General features: G+C 37.4%; 1 protein-coding gene and 1 long non-coding RNA gene across 5 annotated transcripts in view; both read left to right on the top strand.

Moving 5' to 3' along the window:
* Positions 1–5115, top strand: part of stard8 (StAR related lipid transfer domain containing 8) — a 64705-nt gene extending 59590 nt beyond the window's left edge. For all 4 annotated transcript variants that reach the window (XM_079871680.1, XM_079871679.1, XM_079871678.1 and 1 more), the window contains 3 exons: positions 497–714; positions 1915–2091; positions 2251–5115. In XM_079871680.1, coding sequence (XP_079727806.1) covers positions 497–714; positions 1915–2091; positions 2251–2368 — 513 coding nt within the window. In that variant the 3' untranslated portion in view covers positions 2369–5115. The remainder of the gene's footprint in view (positions 1–496; positions 715–1914; positions 2092–2250) is intronic.
* Positions 5116–9816: 4701 nt separating this feature from the next.
* On the top strand, positions 9817–12192 carry LOC307159626. The gene is made up of 3 exons (XR_013821421.1): positions 9817–9930; positions 10490–10578; positions 11079–12192. It is a non-coding gene; the product is annotated as an uncharacterized lncRNA (long non-coding RNA).
* Positions 12193–13317: the final 1125 nt, after the last annotated feature.

The raw sequence follows: 13317 nt of genomic DNA, 5'->3' as shown, positions 1-13317 counted from the left end.
CTGAGACGCCCGCTTGCATGTGAACTGGCTGGTCCAGCCTGAAAAAAAGTTTTTTTCTTTTTTTTGGGCCATGATTTCAGCATTTAGAAACAAAATTTATGAGACAGTTGTTGTCAGATTTCATTGGGGATTTCAAATATGAAATTTAATCGTAAACTTCGTGAACAGCTTTGGAGAATTTGACGTTTTCCCATTCAAAGAGATGGGAGCTGTACTTGCATAACTGTAATAGCTGCCCGAGAGGCGTTTCAAAGATGGCCGCCGAGTGTAATGATTGCCTGAAAGAGACTCTGCTTGCACTCAGGGCAATGAGATTTTACAGCATGTGGCAGTTCACTCTGTCTCCTCTTAGATTAATCTGCAAATATCAGATGCCCAAGCACCATGAGAACAGTTGGCACAACTGAGTTTAGACCATCTGCCATCAAATCGCCTGCTAAAATGGTTTCTCTTAGATTCAATGGGCTCACTGTGGCGGTCTGCTGGTTGTTTGCAGGTAGGAGACGGGCAGCCAATGCGTCTATGGCGCGTTTCGGTGGAAATAGAGGCCCCTCCTGCTGTGGTGCTGCAGCGTGTTCTGCGAGAGCGCCACCTGTGGGATGAAGACCTTCTACACAGTCGAGTCATTGAGACTTTGGAAAACAACACTGAGGTTTTCCATTACATCACAGACAGCATGGCTCCACATCCACGGAGAAATTTCATAGTGCTCAGGTACAGAGTTACAAAAAACTCTTTTAGTGTGATCAGTTTGATTCGTTGTTGTGCCACATCCAAACACAAATGGGATCAAATAAGAATCTGCCAAAATAAGTAAGTAATCTGGACTTCTATGCAGATTTTTTGGATCCATTAGAATCCTTAAAGGAACACTCCACCGTTTTTTCATATTAAACTATGTTATTTCCTTAACTAAGACGAGTTGATGCATATCTCTCTCGTCTCAGTGCGTGCACTCAATCGCTCTGGTGCGCGGCGACACTTTGATAGCACTTAGATTAACCCAGTTCATTCATTAGGGACCAAACAGTGATGAAGTTAGAAGCGACCAAAAACCTCCACGTTTTCCCTATTTAAATACAGTTACACGACCAAGTATGGTGACACAAAATAAAACATGGCGCTTTTCTAAGCGGGTAAAAAGGATAACTATAATGTATGGCGGAATAGCACTTGGGAGCACTTCGACTCGGCGCAGTAAAAAGTCACGCCTGAAAAATCCTCTCCCCCTCTCCCTTCTGTCATTAGAACCAACGTGACTTTTTACTGCGCTGAGTCGAAGTGCTCCCAATTGCTATTCCGCCATACATTATAGTTATCCTTTTTACCCGCTTAGAAAAACGCCAAAGGTGTTTGGTCGCTTCTAACTTCATCTCTGTTTGGTCCCTAATCTAAGTGCTATCAAAGTGTCGCCGCGCGCCAGAGCGATTGAGTGCACGCACTGAGACGAGAGAGGTATGTATCAACTCGTCTTAGTTAAGGGAATAACATAGTTTAATATGAAAAAACGGTGAAGTGTTCCTTTAAGGATTGTTGGTTCCAAACTGATTCTTTAGAAATTTCTGAATAGAATATTGAATTAAATGAATACCCAGTTCATTTTGTGATTTCAGAAGTTTCAAGAACAGTATGTCCTTCAATTAAAAATAATTATTGAGGGGAGAAAATGCATATTTTTATTTATTAAAATATTATATGAGAAATGTATTTTTTATTGTGTTTATAGCATTTCAGTTTTGATTAGAATTTGATTTTTAATATATTTATAATAGTTTAAATATTTAACGGAATGTTATATTTTTAATTCAAATATTTTATTAATTATTAATAAAATATAAATTGAAATGTTTTTTAGTCATCAAGTTTGCAGATGCCTCCTGGTAACCCTGGTAATGGTAGTATTTTGTGTTGCAGACGTTGGTGTAGTGATCTTCCAAAGGGGCTGTGCGTTCTTGTGTCCTCCTCTGTGGACCATGATAACGTCCAGGTGGAGGCAGGGTTACGGGCTGTGCTTCTGACATCACGCTTCTTTATTGAGCCGTGTGGAATGGGGCGGTCCCGGCTCACACACTACTGCAGAGCTGATCTACGGTAAGACACACCGGTTTTACGAACAATCTCTCAGGCACATGACTGCATGTGTTTTTTTATGCTCCTCAATACACTGAGCAAAAATAGCAGGCTAATGTTTACAATAATATTAATTGAAGGTCACCATGAATTTTAATCTTTTGTATTTCTGTTCCACAGGGGGCGCTCTCCTGATTGGTATAATAAAGTGTTCGGCCATCTGTGTGCGATGGAGCTTGCCAGAATACGCAGTTCTTTCCCAGTTCTAACAGCACGAGGACCTGAAACCAAACTTTAAACACTATTTTGTAGGAGAAAGAATAAGAATTATGAGAGTGCAGGTGTAAAACAAAGATGGCTGCGCAAGTCGGAAGGTGGAAAGTAAGAACAGTGGAGAATGTTTTAAACTGGGAATGAATGACAAAGAACACAGTACTGAGTAGAATAGTAGTTGGACTATGCAAAAAAATTAAACCCATTGTGGTTTTAAAAGCCATGGATGATGAATGTGAAAAAGCTCAAGCTCACAATCATACTGTTGATACTGCGTCTAATCTTGTATGTGTTTTGTTTGTGTAATTGTTTATATCGGTTTGTGTTAAGCAGTGTGTCTCGATACACATCTGGTTTGCCTTAAAATCTTTGTCTAATAATCCAGTGTGGTCTGTCAGACCCCTCATTGATTCTCAGGGTAAATATAAACAAGTGTTGCTTTTTGACTTGCACAGGAATTGTGTCACGTTGCAATGATAATGACCAGTTGGCAAAGAGAAGCAGCCAATCATTAAACATTCATAACATCATATGACACGTGATGTGCTGTTATAAGCTCCCTGTGTACTTTGCATTCTGTAGGACACTTTTTGCCATTGAAATGACTAGGAAAAAGTGTCCCAGTCAACCCAAATTCTTTTGTCTCCAAACATTTCTGTGTTTATGAGTGGTGCTGTTAAGCAAAGTAAGACATCTTCTCCACGGACACAGTACATAACTGATAATCAAAGATAATCTGATGTATGCAGGCCAAATTGCAAATGCAGTTATTTTTGTGACCTCAATCCCTTTCTTGCTTTTCCACCACCCCCCTTTTTAATTTATTTGCGTCAGCCATTTGCATGTGGCAAACTTCATTTGTGAAGTTTTAATAACTTAACGTCTGCATGGAATCCATGGGAATGATATTCAAGAGACTTTCTTAATACAGCTTTACTTTTTACATTTTTATCTCCCCTAAAGGTAAAAATATTTTTTTATACAATTAGATAATTCTCTTTCTTATCACTGTTCTTATCTGCTATTATTATAAGTCCTAACTGCCTAAGTGCCTATAAGCAACTAAAGATAAATTTAATGTGTGAAAATGTGTGTTCGTCTTTTGCCTCATAATTGTCGTTAAATCTGTGCTGTTTCACCAGGGCATTATGTAATATCAGTATTTTATTTATTTAAAAGTATAACTGCATTATACATGTTGTTTTAAGTGTACTGCCTTGAAGTGAAATGATTCAAGTGCCACAGTGTGGTTATATGTGCTTTGATTTTTTCTAATGTACAGAACTCTGGTCCATTTACCCATAATGTTTAAGTTGTTTTAAGTCTTCCCTTTTTTGAATGATAATTCAGTGTTAAACACAGGTGTCATTTTTGTTGATTTGATTGTCATTTTCAATCATACTCTCTTGTGTATCGTGCCAACTTAGCCTTTCGTGCAATGAGAATAAAGGAACTTTTCCAGGGAAAAAAAAATTAAATTGGTGTTTCTGTTTTGGCTTTTATACAGACAGAAGGTGTTAAGCCTGAAAACAGAATTTAATTCAACTAAAAGGTGTCTTGTGGTGAGCAGCTATCCATTTAAATCGCATTGGTGTCCTGTTAGCACTGTAGGACACTTAAGGGCACAGATTTGGTTGGCAAACAAACATGTCAATGTATTATAGAGCTGGTGATGGAGAACTCCCATTTATACAAGCTGCTTTTCTACAGTATTTATTCCAAATGAGTTTGATTGATACAGAGTAATGACTAATTCACAGTCACAGTCTGTGTGCTGACAATCTGCCCTGTCGCACTGAAAACTCCTTGTGAGCTGTCATTTCTCTGGGGAGATAAAGTGCTCCTTATTTTTGCCTCGTTAATTAAAGTGTCTTAAATTGGCCAATTATGCTGTATTGGCAGACTAAAAGGAGACCGTTCCCGAACACCTTTTAATGTTGCATGAGTGAATTGTTTTTGAATAGGTCCGAAAATATGTTCAACAATGAGTTGGGTTAGTTAAAGGAAATTCAGTTTGTTTCAAATGTCAGAGCACAGACATCTGTCAAATGCAGAAAGTGAAGTGAAACCTTATAGCCTATCATTACAGGTGCTGTAAGTTGTTTTAAAATGGCCAAAGTTTTTATCCCGAAAGTTCTATTCCCAGACAGTTAAATAACTGTCCTCAGAACTCACCCCGATCTCTGTAACAGCTTTAGTTTCTGTAAACAATAAAATAAAACGATTTGTTTAGCGGCGTTTTCTACTTGCCGACCATTTGCCGTGTTCACAGCGGGCCGTCCATATGGGTCACCGGAAACTTAGACCATGGTGGGTTTGATGAGGGACGGTGCGAATTGACTCACAATTTGAACTGTCAAGAACAGCATGCATATCTAAACATCCTAGAAAAAGAATAGGATGATAAAGGGAAATAAAGAGACCAAAAGACGACCACCCCTGCCCCATCGGTGGTCTGTGCACGACACTGCTGTAGGCTATGCATTCATATTTTTCTCTTGCTTCATAAACTACATCCTGATTTTATCTTAAGACATTCACAAAAACATGCACAACATAAGAATATCAATGAAGGCAACCAAATGCTCAATTTAACCCAAGAAAGAAGTTTGGGCAATAGAAGCCTACAAAATAAACACTGCAACCATTTGCATTTAACCAAACATTGTATTATATAATATATTCAGGGAAAGAGTTTTTCCTTGAAGGACACTCTTCATATAAACTCATTCAACCATGTACATGGGGGGAAAAAAGATGGAAGAAAGCATGCCAACCAAAAAAAAAAAACTTAAAATGTTCAAAATAGCCATTGTAGATAGATAGATAGATAGATAGATAGATGTCTGATCAAAAATCTAATGTCTGATCAAAAATCTCTCCAAACACACATGCAAGAACTTCAGTCAAATTCTTATCCATACAATGATGACAGCAAAAACATTACAACTCTACACCACAAGTAATGCATCAGTTACTGGAAAATAACTAGGAGCATTGAGTAGTGAACACACACACACATACCTGGAGCAGTGAATAGTGAACAGACACACACCCCTGGAACAGTGTATGGTTGAACACACACACACACACACACACACACACACCTGGAGCAGTGAGCATTCACTGCTGTGGTGCCCGATTGGGGCACCACAGCAGTGGATGCAGCACACCACCTCAGTTAGGGATTAGGTGCCTTGCTCAAGGGCACCTCAGTGGAGGGGTGGAAGAGAGTGCTGTTCATTCACTCCCCCACCTACATTTTGGTATTGAGAATCAAATTAGTAAAAAGTACAATATTTGCCTCTGAGATGTACTGGAGTAAAAGTATAAAGTTGCATTAAATGGAAATACTGAAGTGAAGCAGTAGCTGAAATTCGCACTAGTACAGTACATGAGTAAATGTACTTAGTTACATATTCCACCACAAGAAACAGAGCATATGCCTCAGAGGAGACCGGGTCTTGAGTCGAGTCAGCCTGTTGCTGCAGGATACAAATGGGAGTACTAAAGAAAGATCAAACTGTGCTATGGTTAATAAATGGCTAAATTAAGAGTACACACCTCCCACAGGTCTATACGTTTTTGGGCATGATGATTTCATGGTTTCTGTCCGGTACCTGAACCAGAAATTAAATAATGAAGATGGATCTCAAGTGCAAACTCTAATCTTAAATTTGTATGAATTTTTTTTTTTTTTTTTTTTTTTTGATCTATCAACTGAACCATGTAGTAATTACAGCAATTGACTGACATTTTTAGAGGTCCATATTTCTTTTGCACAAGCTCCTATAAACCTAAATAAAATAATCATATTTAATATTTGGTTGCAGATTCTTTGATTTTGATGAACAAAAATGTCCCTTATACTAAAGATTAAAATCTGCATTTTAAACTCCTAATTATTGTTCAATTTCAAATCCAATATGTTGAAGGACAGTGACAAAATAACCAAAAATTGATTTAGATCAAATATCTAATGATAAACATTAACTAAAGCAGACTACACAAAATACCTCTATTATTTCAAAATGCGGTAATTTTATCAATTTACCAGCGAGCATGCTTGTCCCAACTTCCAATTGATTTGGTATTACCAAAGTCTACTTTGAAAAAATCTCTCTTCAACCCATCATCAGTTTGTAGATCATAAACAGGGAAGGATTTGTTTTATGCCCATTGTTCTTAATTTTTCTGAAATAATTATCTTGTTTTCCAGTAAAAATATCTAAACATCCATGTAACAAGGTAAATATACCTCCGAAGAAAAATACATGAGGACCAATGTCTACTTGAGCAAGGCACTTACAATGAACCCAGTAATCCCCAGGTGAGGGTTTCCCATTTCAAAATGACTTTGGATATCAAAGTATGTGCTAAATTACGAAAAATAAATTGTAAGGTCCTGTTGATCCACTGAAGCGGTTTCCTGTTCTTTCGAGCAGCTTGGCTCGAAGCCTGTCACAGACTAGTGGTCTTTTGGAGTGCAATTATTTTCCTTTTGTGCTTCCTCTGTGTTATCTCCAGCTACAGGTTAAAATGTAACACTGAGAAGAAATAAAAATAGATTCATTTGACTCACTTTGAAAAATTGCCTGTAGCAGTTGGTGTGGCAGGTTGCACATATGCATTCTGCAAGTTTTATTCACATGGTCACAAATGAGGTTGGTTTTAATTCAATGCGCTGTTCACACTCTCTCTGTCTCGCTCTTTTACTCTCTCTCACACCCTGTCCTTTTCTCTTCTCAGTATTGATTGTGCCTCATCTGTTGTATCGATTAGATAAATAGATTTTCTGATAGCTTGGTTGGCTCAGGTGGCAGAAAAAGTAATGGAGGCCACATTTCAGGCCTGTTTGAAAATATTTCTTGTACTATAGTTTGTTAAATCAGACTATACCTTAATCAATGACTGCTGACCCTAGCCTGGCTCCGCCCTCCTGCGTACTTCCGCTCAATTTTATTTCCCTTCAGTACTACGTCTGGGATTGTGGTGTATTCTTTGGTTTTCTCCATAGACTGTAAAAAATATGGACAAAGCGTCTGTGACGTCACCCATAGACTTTCTGAAGAACGGGTTTGAAGCCGTTTATGGGGGGTATGGGCGGCGCCATCTTGGAAAATCTCAGGAAATCCTGACCCCACCCACCTTCTGGCCAATCCATATATGTGTAAAAGGGCGGGCTTTGTGTGAGACTGGAACTATGTCATTTTCGCGTGAAGAAAGCAACATAAACAACAATGGATGACATACAGCAGATCTTGTTCTTGCTTCTCGGCGTGTTTGTCACAAGAAGCCAAGCGCCGACATTAGGTGTTTCTCGATAGCAAGTATGCAAAGTTCGGACTTAATTGCCAAGTCCGACTCAGGAGAATAGGCTTGTTCGACTTCATGCAGCTCTGCGCAGACCGATCGGCAGCTGACTTGAAGCAGTGCATGCCGGTTAGAAATTTTGTCCGACTTGATGCAGCGCCGACGCCACGTGACTGTGACGTGTGCCATCAAAGTACCGCGAGAGCGATTCGAGAGTAGCCGGAGAACTCAGCCAGCGCAGCTTCTCAAGAGCGGCTGCACTGGGCTGCACGAGGGCTGATGACGACACAGCTGTTCCATGATTGGCCGGATTCACCGCATGACAACGATCACGTGTGTTTCGTGTTTATTCGAACACCTTTAGTTCCTCTAAAGCTCACAAATCAGTTTTTTATAACATAAACACTCTTTTCATGTAGTTGTGATGTTATATTGTGTCATGTTTATCAAATTAAAACTGATTAAAAAACGTAGACTCACTTCATTGATAGTAGCTTATGTTGAACTTTATTCTTGTTCAAACAGACGCTGTATGAAGCAGTACATAAAGTATTGAATGAAAATGTCTCTGAAACATCTGTGCATTATTAGGCAAATATTGCATTTATTTCACTTCAGCTGTGGTAAGGTATGCAATATTTGCCAAATACACAGATGTTTCAGAGACATTTTCATTCAATACTTAATGTACTGCTTCATACAGCGTCTGTTCAAGTTAATCTACTGTTTAAGTTAATCAACATAAGCTACTATCAATGAAGTGGAGTCTACGTTTTTTAATCAGTTTTAATTTGATCAACATGACACAATATAGCATCGCAACGACATGAAAAGAGTGTTTACTGTTATAAAAAACTCATTTGTGAGCTTTAGAGGAACTAAAGATGTTCGAATAAACACGAAACACACGTGATCGTTGTCATGCGGTGAATCCGGCCAATCGTGGAAAAGCTGTGTCGTCATCAGCCCTCGTGCAGCCCCGGTGCAGCCGCTCTTGAGAAGCTGGAGAGGCATCCAGCTGCAGCCCCGCAGACTCACTTCTTGCTAGACACCAGTGGCTGGACAGCAGACGTCATTTCCGTATCGTCATTCACTTTTCAAATTGACGTAATTTCCGTATCGTCATTCAAATTTGACGCGCCATGCAGATGTCAGCGGTAAGAAAAAATAATAAACTGTCGATGATTTATAGGTCATGTCAGAATTCAAATGCACAAACTAGCTAGTTAAAAAAATCGTCTTGTTTTCAATGTACTGTGTCGTGTTTTTTTAAAGGTATTAGTGAACTCTGTTGTGCCTAAATTCTAGAGCTAGGTTGCTACAATAGATTTTCCAATTAAATCGTTCTTTGAGTGGTATGATTTAATATTGTAAATACGTTTTTTTTTTTTCACTTGGATGTGTGAAGATTGTACCATTTGTACCATGTGTAATTTCCAATAAATTGTTGCAAAACCATGAGGTGTTAATTTGATCTGGATTGTTTGGTAAATTGTCTGATCATGTGAATCTACGTATATTTTAAAAACAGAAGTGGTTACATTTACAAAAAAAAAAAAAAAAAGAATTGAATATCCAAATGGGCAAGGCAAAAAACTGTGGTCAATTAACATGTACAAGATCTGAACAATATATATTTTCAAGGTGGTTCTTGTGAATGCAGTTTGCATGAATTATTGATGTTATAATATTAAGTATATTATTGAGAATTGTTTTATGTAAAGAGATATGATAAAGATCATATTTCAATTTGCACACAGCTTTTATATTATATATTTTAAGTCATAAAAGTAAAATGACAATACGGAAAAGACGTGTGCAATTAAGCCTGCAAAGAATGCTGTCTATCCACTGGTGAAAACAGAAAATAAATATGCTGTCTATCCATAGGTGAAATAAAATAAATATATGTCAATCCAGAGGTGAAAATATAAAATAAATATGTCTATCCAGAGGTGAAAATATACAATAAATATACTGTCCATCCAGAGGTGAGAACTAAATATGCAGTCTATCCAGAGGTGAAAATATAAAATAAGTATATGTCAATCCAGAGGTGAAAATAGGAAATAAAATTGCTGTCCATCCAGCGGTGAAACCGGAAATTAGCGGCGAAACGGAAATGACGGTGAAAACGGAAATGACGTAGGCTGTCCATCCACTGGTGTCCAGCCAGTGGTGTCTAGCCGGAGGTGAGTCTGCGGGGCTGCAGCTGGATGCTATTGGGAAGCTGCGCTGGCTGAGTTCTCCGGCTACTCTCAAATCGCTCTCGCGGTACTTTGATGGCACACGTCACAGTCACGTGGCGTCGGCGCTGTATCAAGTCGGACAAAATTTCTAACCGGCATGCACTGCTTCAAGTCAGCCGCCGATCGGTCTGCGCAGAGCTGCATGAAGTCGAACAAGCCTAAACTAGCGCACTAAACTAAACTAAAATCACACAAATAATACACACAACTGTTCTTGACACTTCTCGTACTTGTAATTGATACGCTTCTGTTGAATATTTGCTTTATAGAAATGGTTTAGTGTCTTAGGAAAAAGTCCGTTAGCATCTCAACCTTTTTCAGAAGAGATAACGTTATGCTAACTTCATAGCTTGAGCTTTTGATATGAAAGTTTAGGATTTTAATCACATCTTATGGGTAGATGAGAGGTTTTGATAGTTTTGTAAAAAATAAGTTAGTTTGGAAGTGAGCTAATTTATTTAACATAAACGTATTTAACATAAACGTACTGGATGACGTCACTTAACGTTACATGGAGTGTGAAAATTGGCTGAAACTAGCTCAGTGGTAAACACAAATTGATAAAACTAGTTCTGTGATTTCAGCATCAACAAAATAATCCTTCTACAACAGAGGGAAGCTCCACGACTTCAATATTTCTGAAGAAAGCTGCTGCCAGAGAAGTTGGAAACAGGTGAAGTGAGGAAGCTCATTAAATAACTTCATATCCATTTTCTCACAATATTTTGTCACCTAACTTACTGTACATCACCATGCATCTGTTATTTTAAATTCTCATATTTACATTTACATTTATTTGTTTAATTTATTTTAAGAAAGTTTTGACATCCAAACTTAAGTGAAACTGTATGAGCAATATGAATAAGTGAATAAGTAAAACTAAGGCCATGTTTTCTTTTTAAAATCAGATGATTTCCTATTAATTCAATAGAATGTAAGGGAATAACTCTAGAATAACCTTTCTGATAATATTTGGGGCCCATAAACACTATCCTAATTTAAATCTAGATTAAAGACACATCTCTTTAGCCAAGCATTCAATTAACACATCTCATAATCTTGCACTATATGTGATGAAATAGTAAAAAGTGCACATGACCATCTTTTGCCTGAAATAATATGAACAGCAGCAATGCTAATCTTTCTCCTGTTGTCTCCCTGTTTCTATCTCAGGATGCTCAGCATATTTTACTAGAGATTACAGCAGCTCCAGTTCGGATCCAGCCTCACTTGGGAAGACTTCTAATGACATCAACACTCTTGAAGACAATGTGTTTAAACAATTTTCAGATGTTAAATGATATTTTAAAGTGTTTAAACTAATTTAAGTTATGTCAGGTAGTACAGCAAAAATATTATGTATTGTAGTTGTACCACCTGACATGGAAAGTGTACCACCAACCTACCCATACTTGAAATTAGCAGTTTTTATCAGTATTTGAAAGAGCTCTACAAACTTTTTCACTCTGCCAAAGAGATCAGTTAGGCTCCTCTGGACGATGCATTATCATGTTTACTGGTATTACCTTGTAAATTCATAATAACATTTGAGAATATACAAATGGCGGACAAAAGTTTCTCAATTATCTCAACAGCTTTAAAACTACTGATATTTATAAAAAACAATTATATGAAAGGCTTCAAACCTAAAATTATGGAATAGTTTTTATTTTGTTATTATTAAGACACCATTTTAAATTGTTTTCTTAATCTGTTTATTTGTTCGGACAGTTGCACCACCACCTGACATTTTAGGAGTTTAATGCTGCCTTCAGGAATAATCATAAATAGGCCTAGTTTCCTAGTTAAAAAAAAAAAGGACATTGTAATTATGACTTCAGAAGAAGAAAAGCAAAATAAGTATTATTAAATGTACAAAAAAATGATTTCAAACTAAGGTTTTATAGAATATAGTGATACATGTCATTAAGTTATCAAATTATTTTAAAAGGAAATAATGCACTTGCCACAACATAACTTTGTGACAATGTTTAGAAAAATATACAAGCGATTTTTAAACAAAACTGTCTTATATAGATTCTATCTTTCAGTGCTAATTGCTTTGTGTATTTAAATGTTAAATGGGAAAACACTCAACTGTTCTTTTTTCTTGCATTTTTCTTTTCTTATTCTTGCTTTGTTATTAGGGCCACCAAAATGAAGACGTGTAGGAGTAGTTTGATGTTCAAGCTTTTGAGGAAAATCTTGTTCATTTAAATGTATAACCTGTTTGCAAACTGTTTTTGCTGTTTGTGCTTTGTTCTATAGTAAATGAACTGAATTAACCAAATTTTGAGTCTGTATATCGTTCATATGTCGTTGAAAAAGTCTCTAAAATAGTTTTGGGCCAATGAGGACAAGTTAAATTAGACCACTGCATGTCCGCCCATATTATTAAAAACTAAAATGACCAACTGGTTACCAACACACGACTGTCGATCCACAACGTTGCCACGACGTCGCCGTTACTTGCTGACAACGTTACAAAGTTACGTTGTAGCAACGTATCTGGGAATTTCACTTTTCCGGTTGCCAAGACGTAACTAATTACGTCGCCACGACGAAAGTTTGGTCACCAGATTACGTTGCAGTTACGTAACAGTCACGTATTTGTGTTAGCTGGGCAGGCTCTGACAACTTTTGAGTTTAGCTTGGAGTGAGAATTATGGAAGCGGGAGGGAGGGTGGAGGGGGGTATGTACATCAGCTGGTAGTATTATTTAAGGTTAAAAATAACTCAAAATAAATATAATGCGTTTTTTTTTATTATAATAACTTTATGATATAAGTAAAAATATAATAAATATGTAAAATTGTTGATATATTTAGCAAAATACTCTCTATAGCTCTTTTTTTCTAGCCAACTAACCTGCTATAGCCTATATTATGGTCATTAAATGGCTTTCCTGAGGTAAATGTTATGTGACATAATTGTTCCACTGCTGTTTTATTGACCCCTTTCCACGGATGAAAAACACTGATTGATCGATATTATGTATGAGGAATATACATTTCGGTAAGTTGTACTGTATCTTTCAACAGTGTTCATTCATGTTTATTTACTATTAGCTAATAGAGATGATCGGTTCACGTGCCGCTAGGGATCAGTCACGTCACATTTACAATCGCCCAAACGGTATTTATTGTTTGAATTTCGTGATAAAATTGACAGAATCTGAGAGCTGATATTTTTTTTATATCATAACTAACCTGCTCTGTCTAGTCTGTCGGTCTCCGTGTCCTCTTTGCTTCGCGATTTTTCTGTGCGTGAGAAAATGGATGTGTGGCGTGAGAGCGTGTGAAGTGTCAATCGCGTGAGTCTCACTGTGAATTCGTGAGAGTTGGCAGCTCTGCAGGTACAACGAGCACTTTTAAGGATTACATAATAATTATGCCATAATTTGCTGGTTAGT

The sequence above is a fragment of the Squalius cephalus genome (assembly GCF_949319135.1).
Source record: "Squalius cephalus genome assembly, chromosome: 5".
Lineage (NCBI taxonomy): Eukaryota > Metazoa > Chordata > Actinopteri > Cypriniformes > Leuciscidae > Squalius > Squalius cephalus.
Note: the sequence above shows the minus strand (reverse complement) of the source record. Positions and strands in the feature narration are given on the sequence as shown.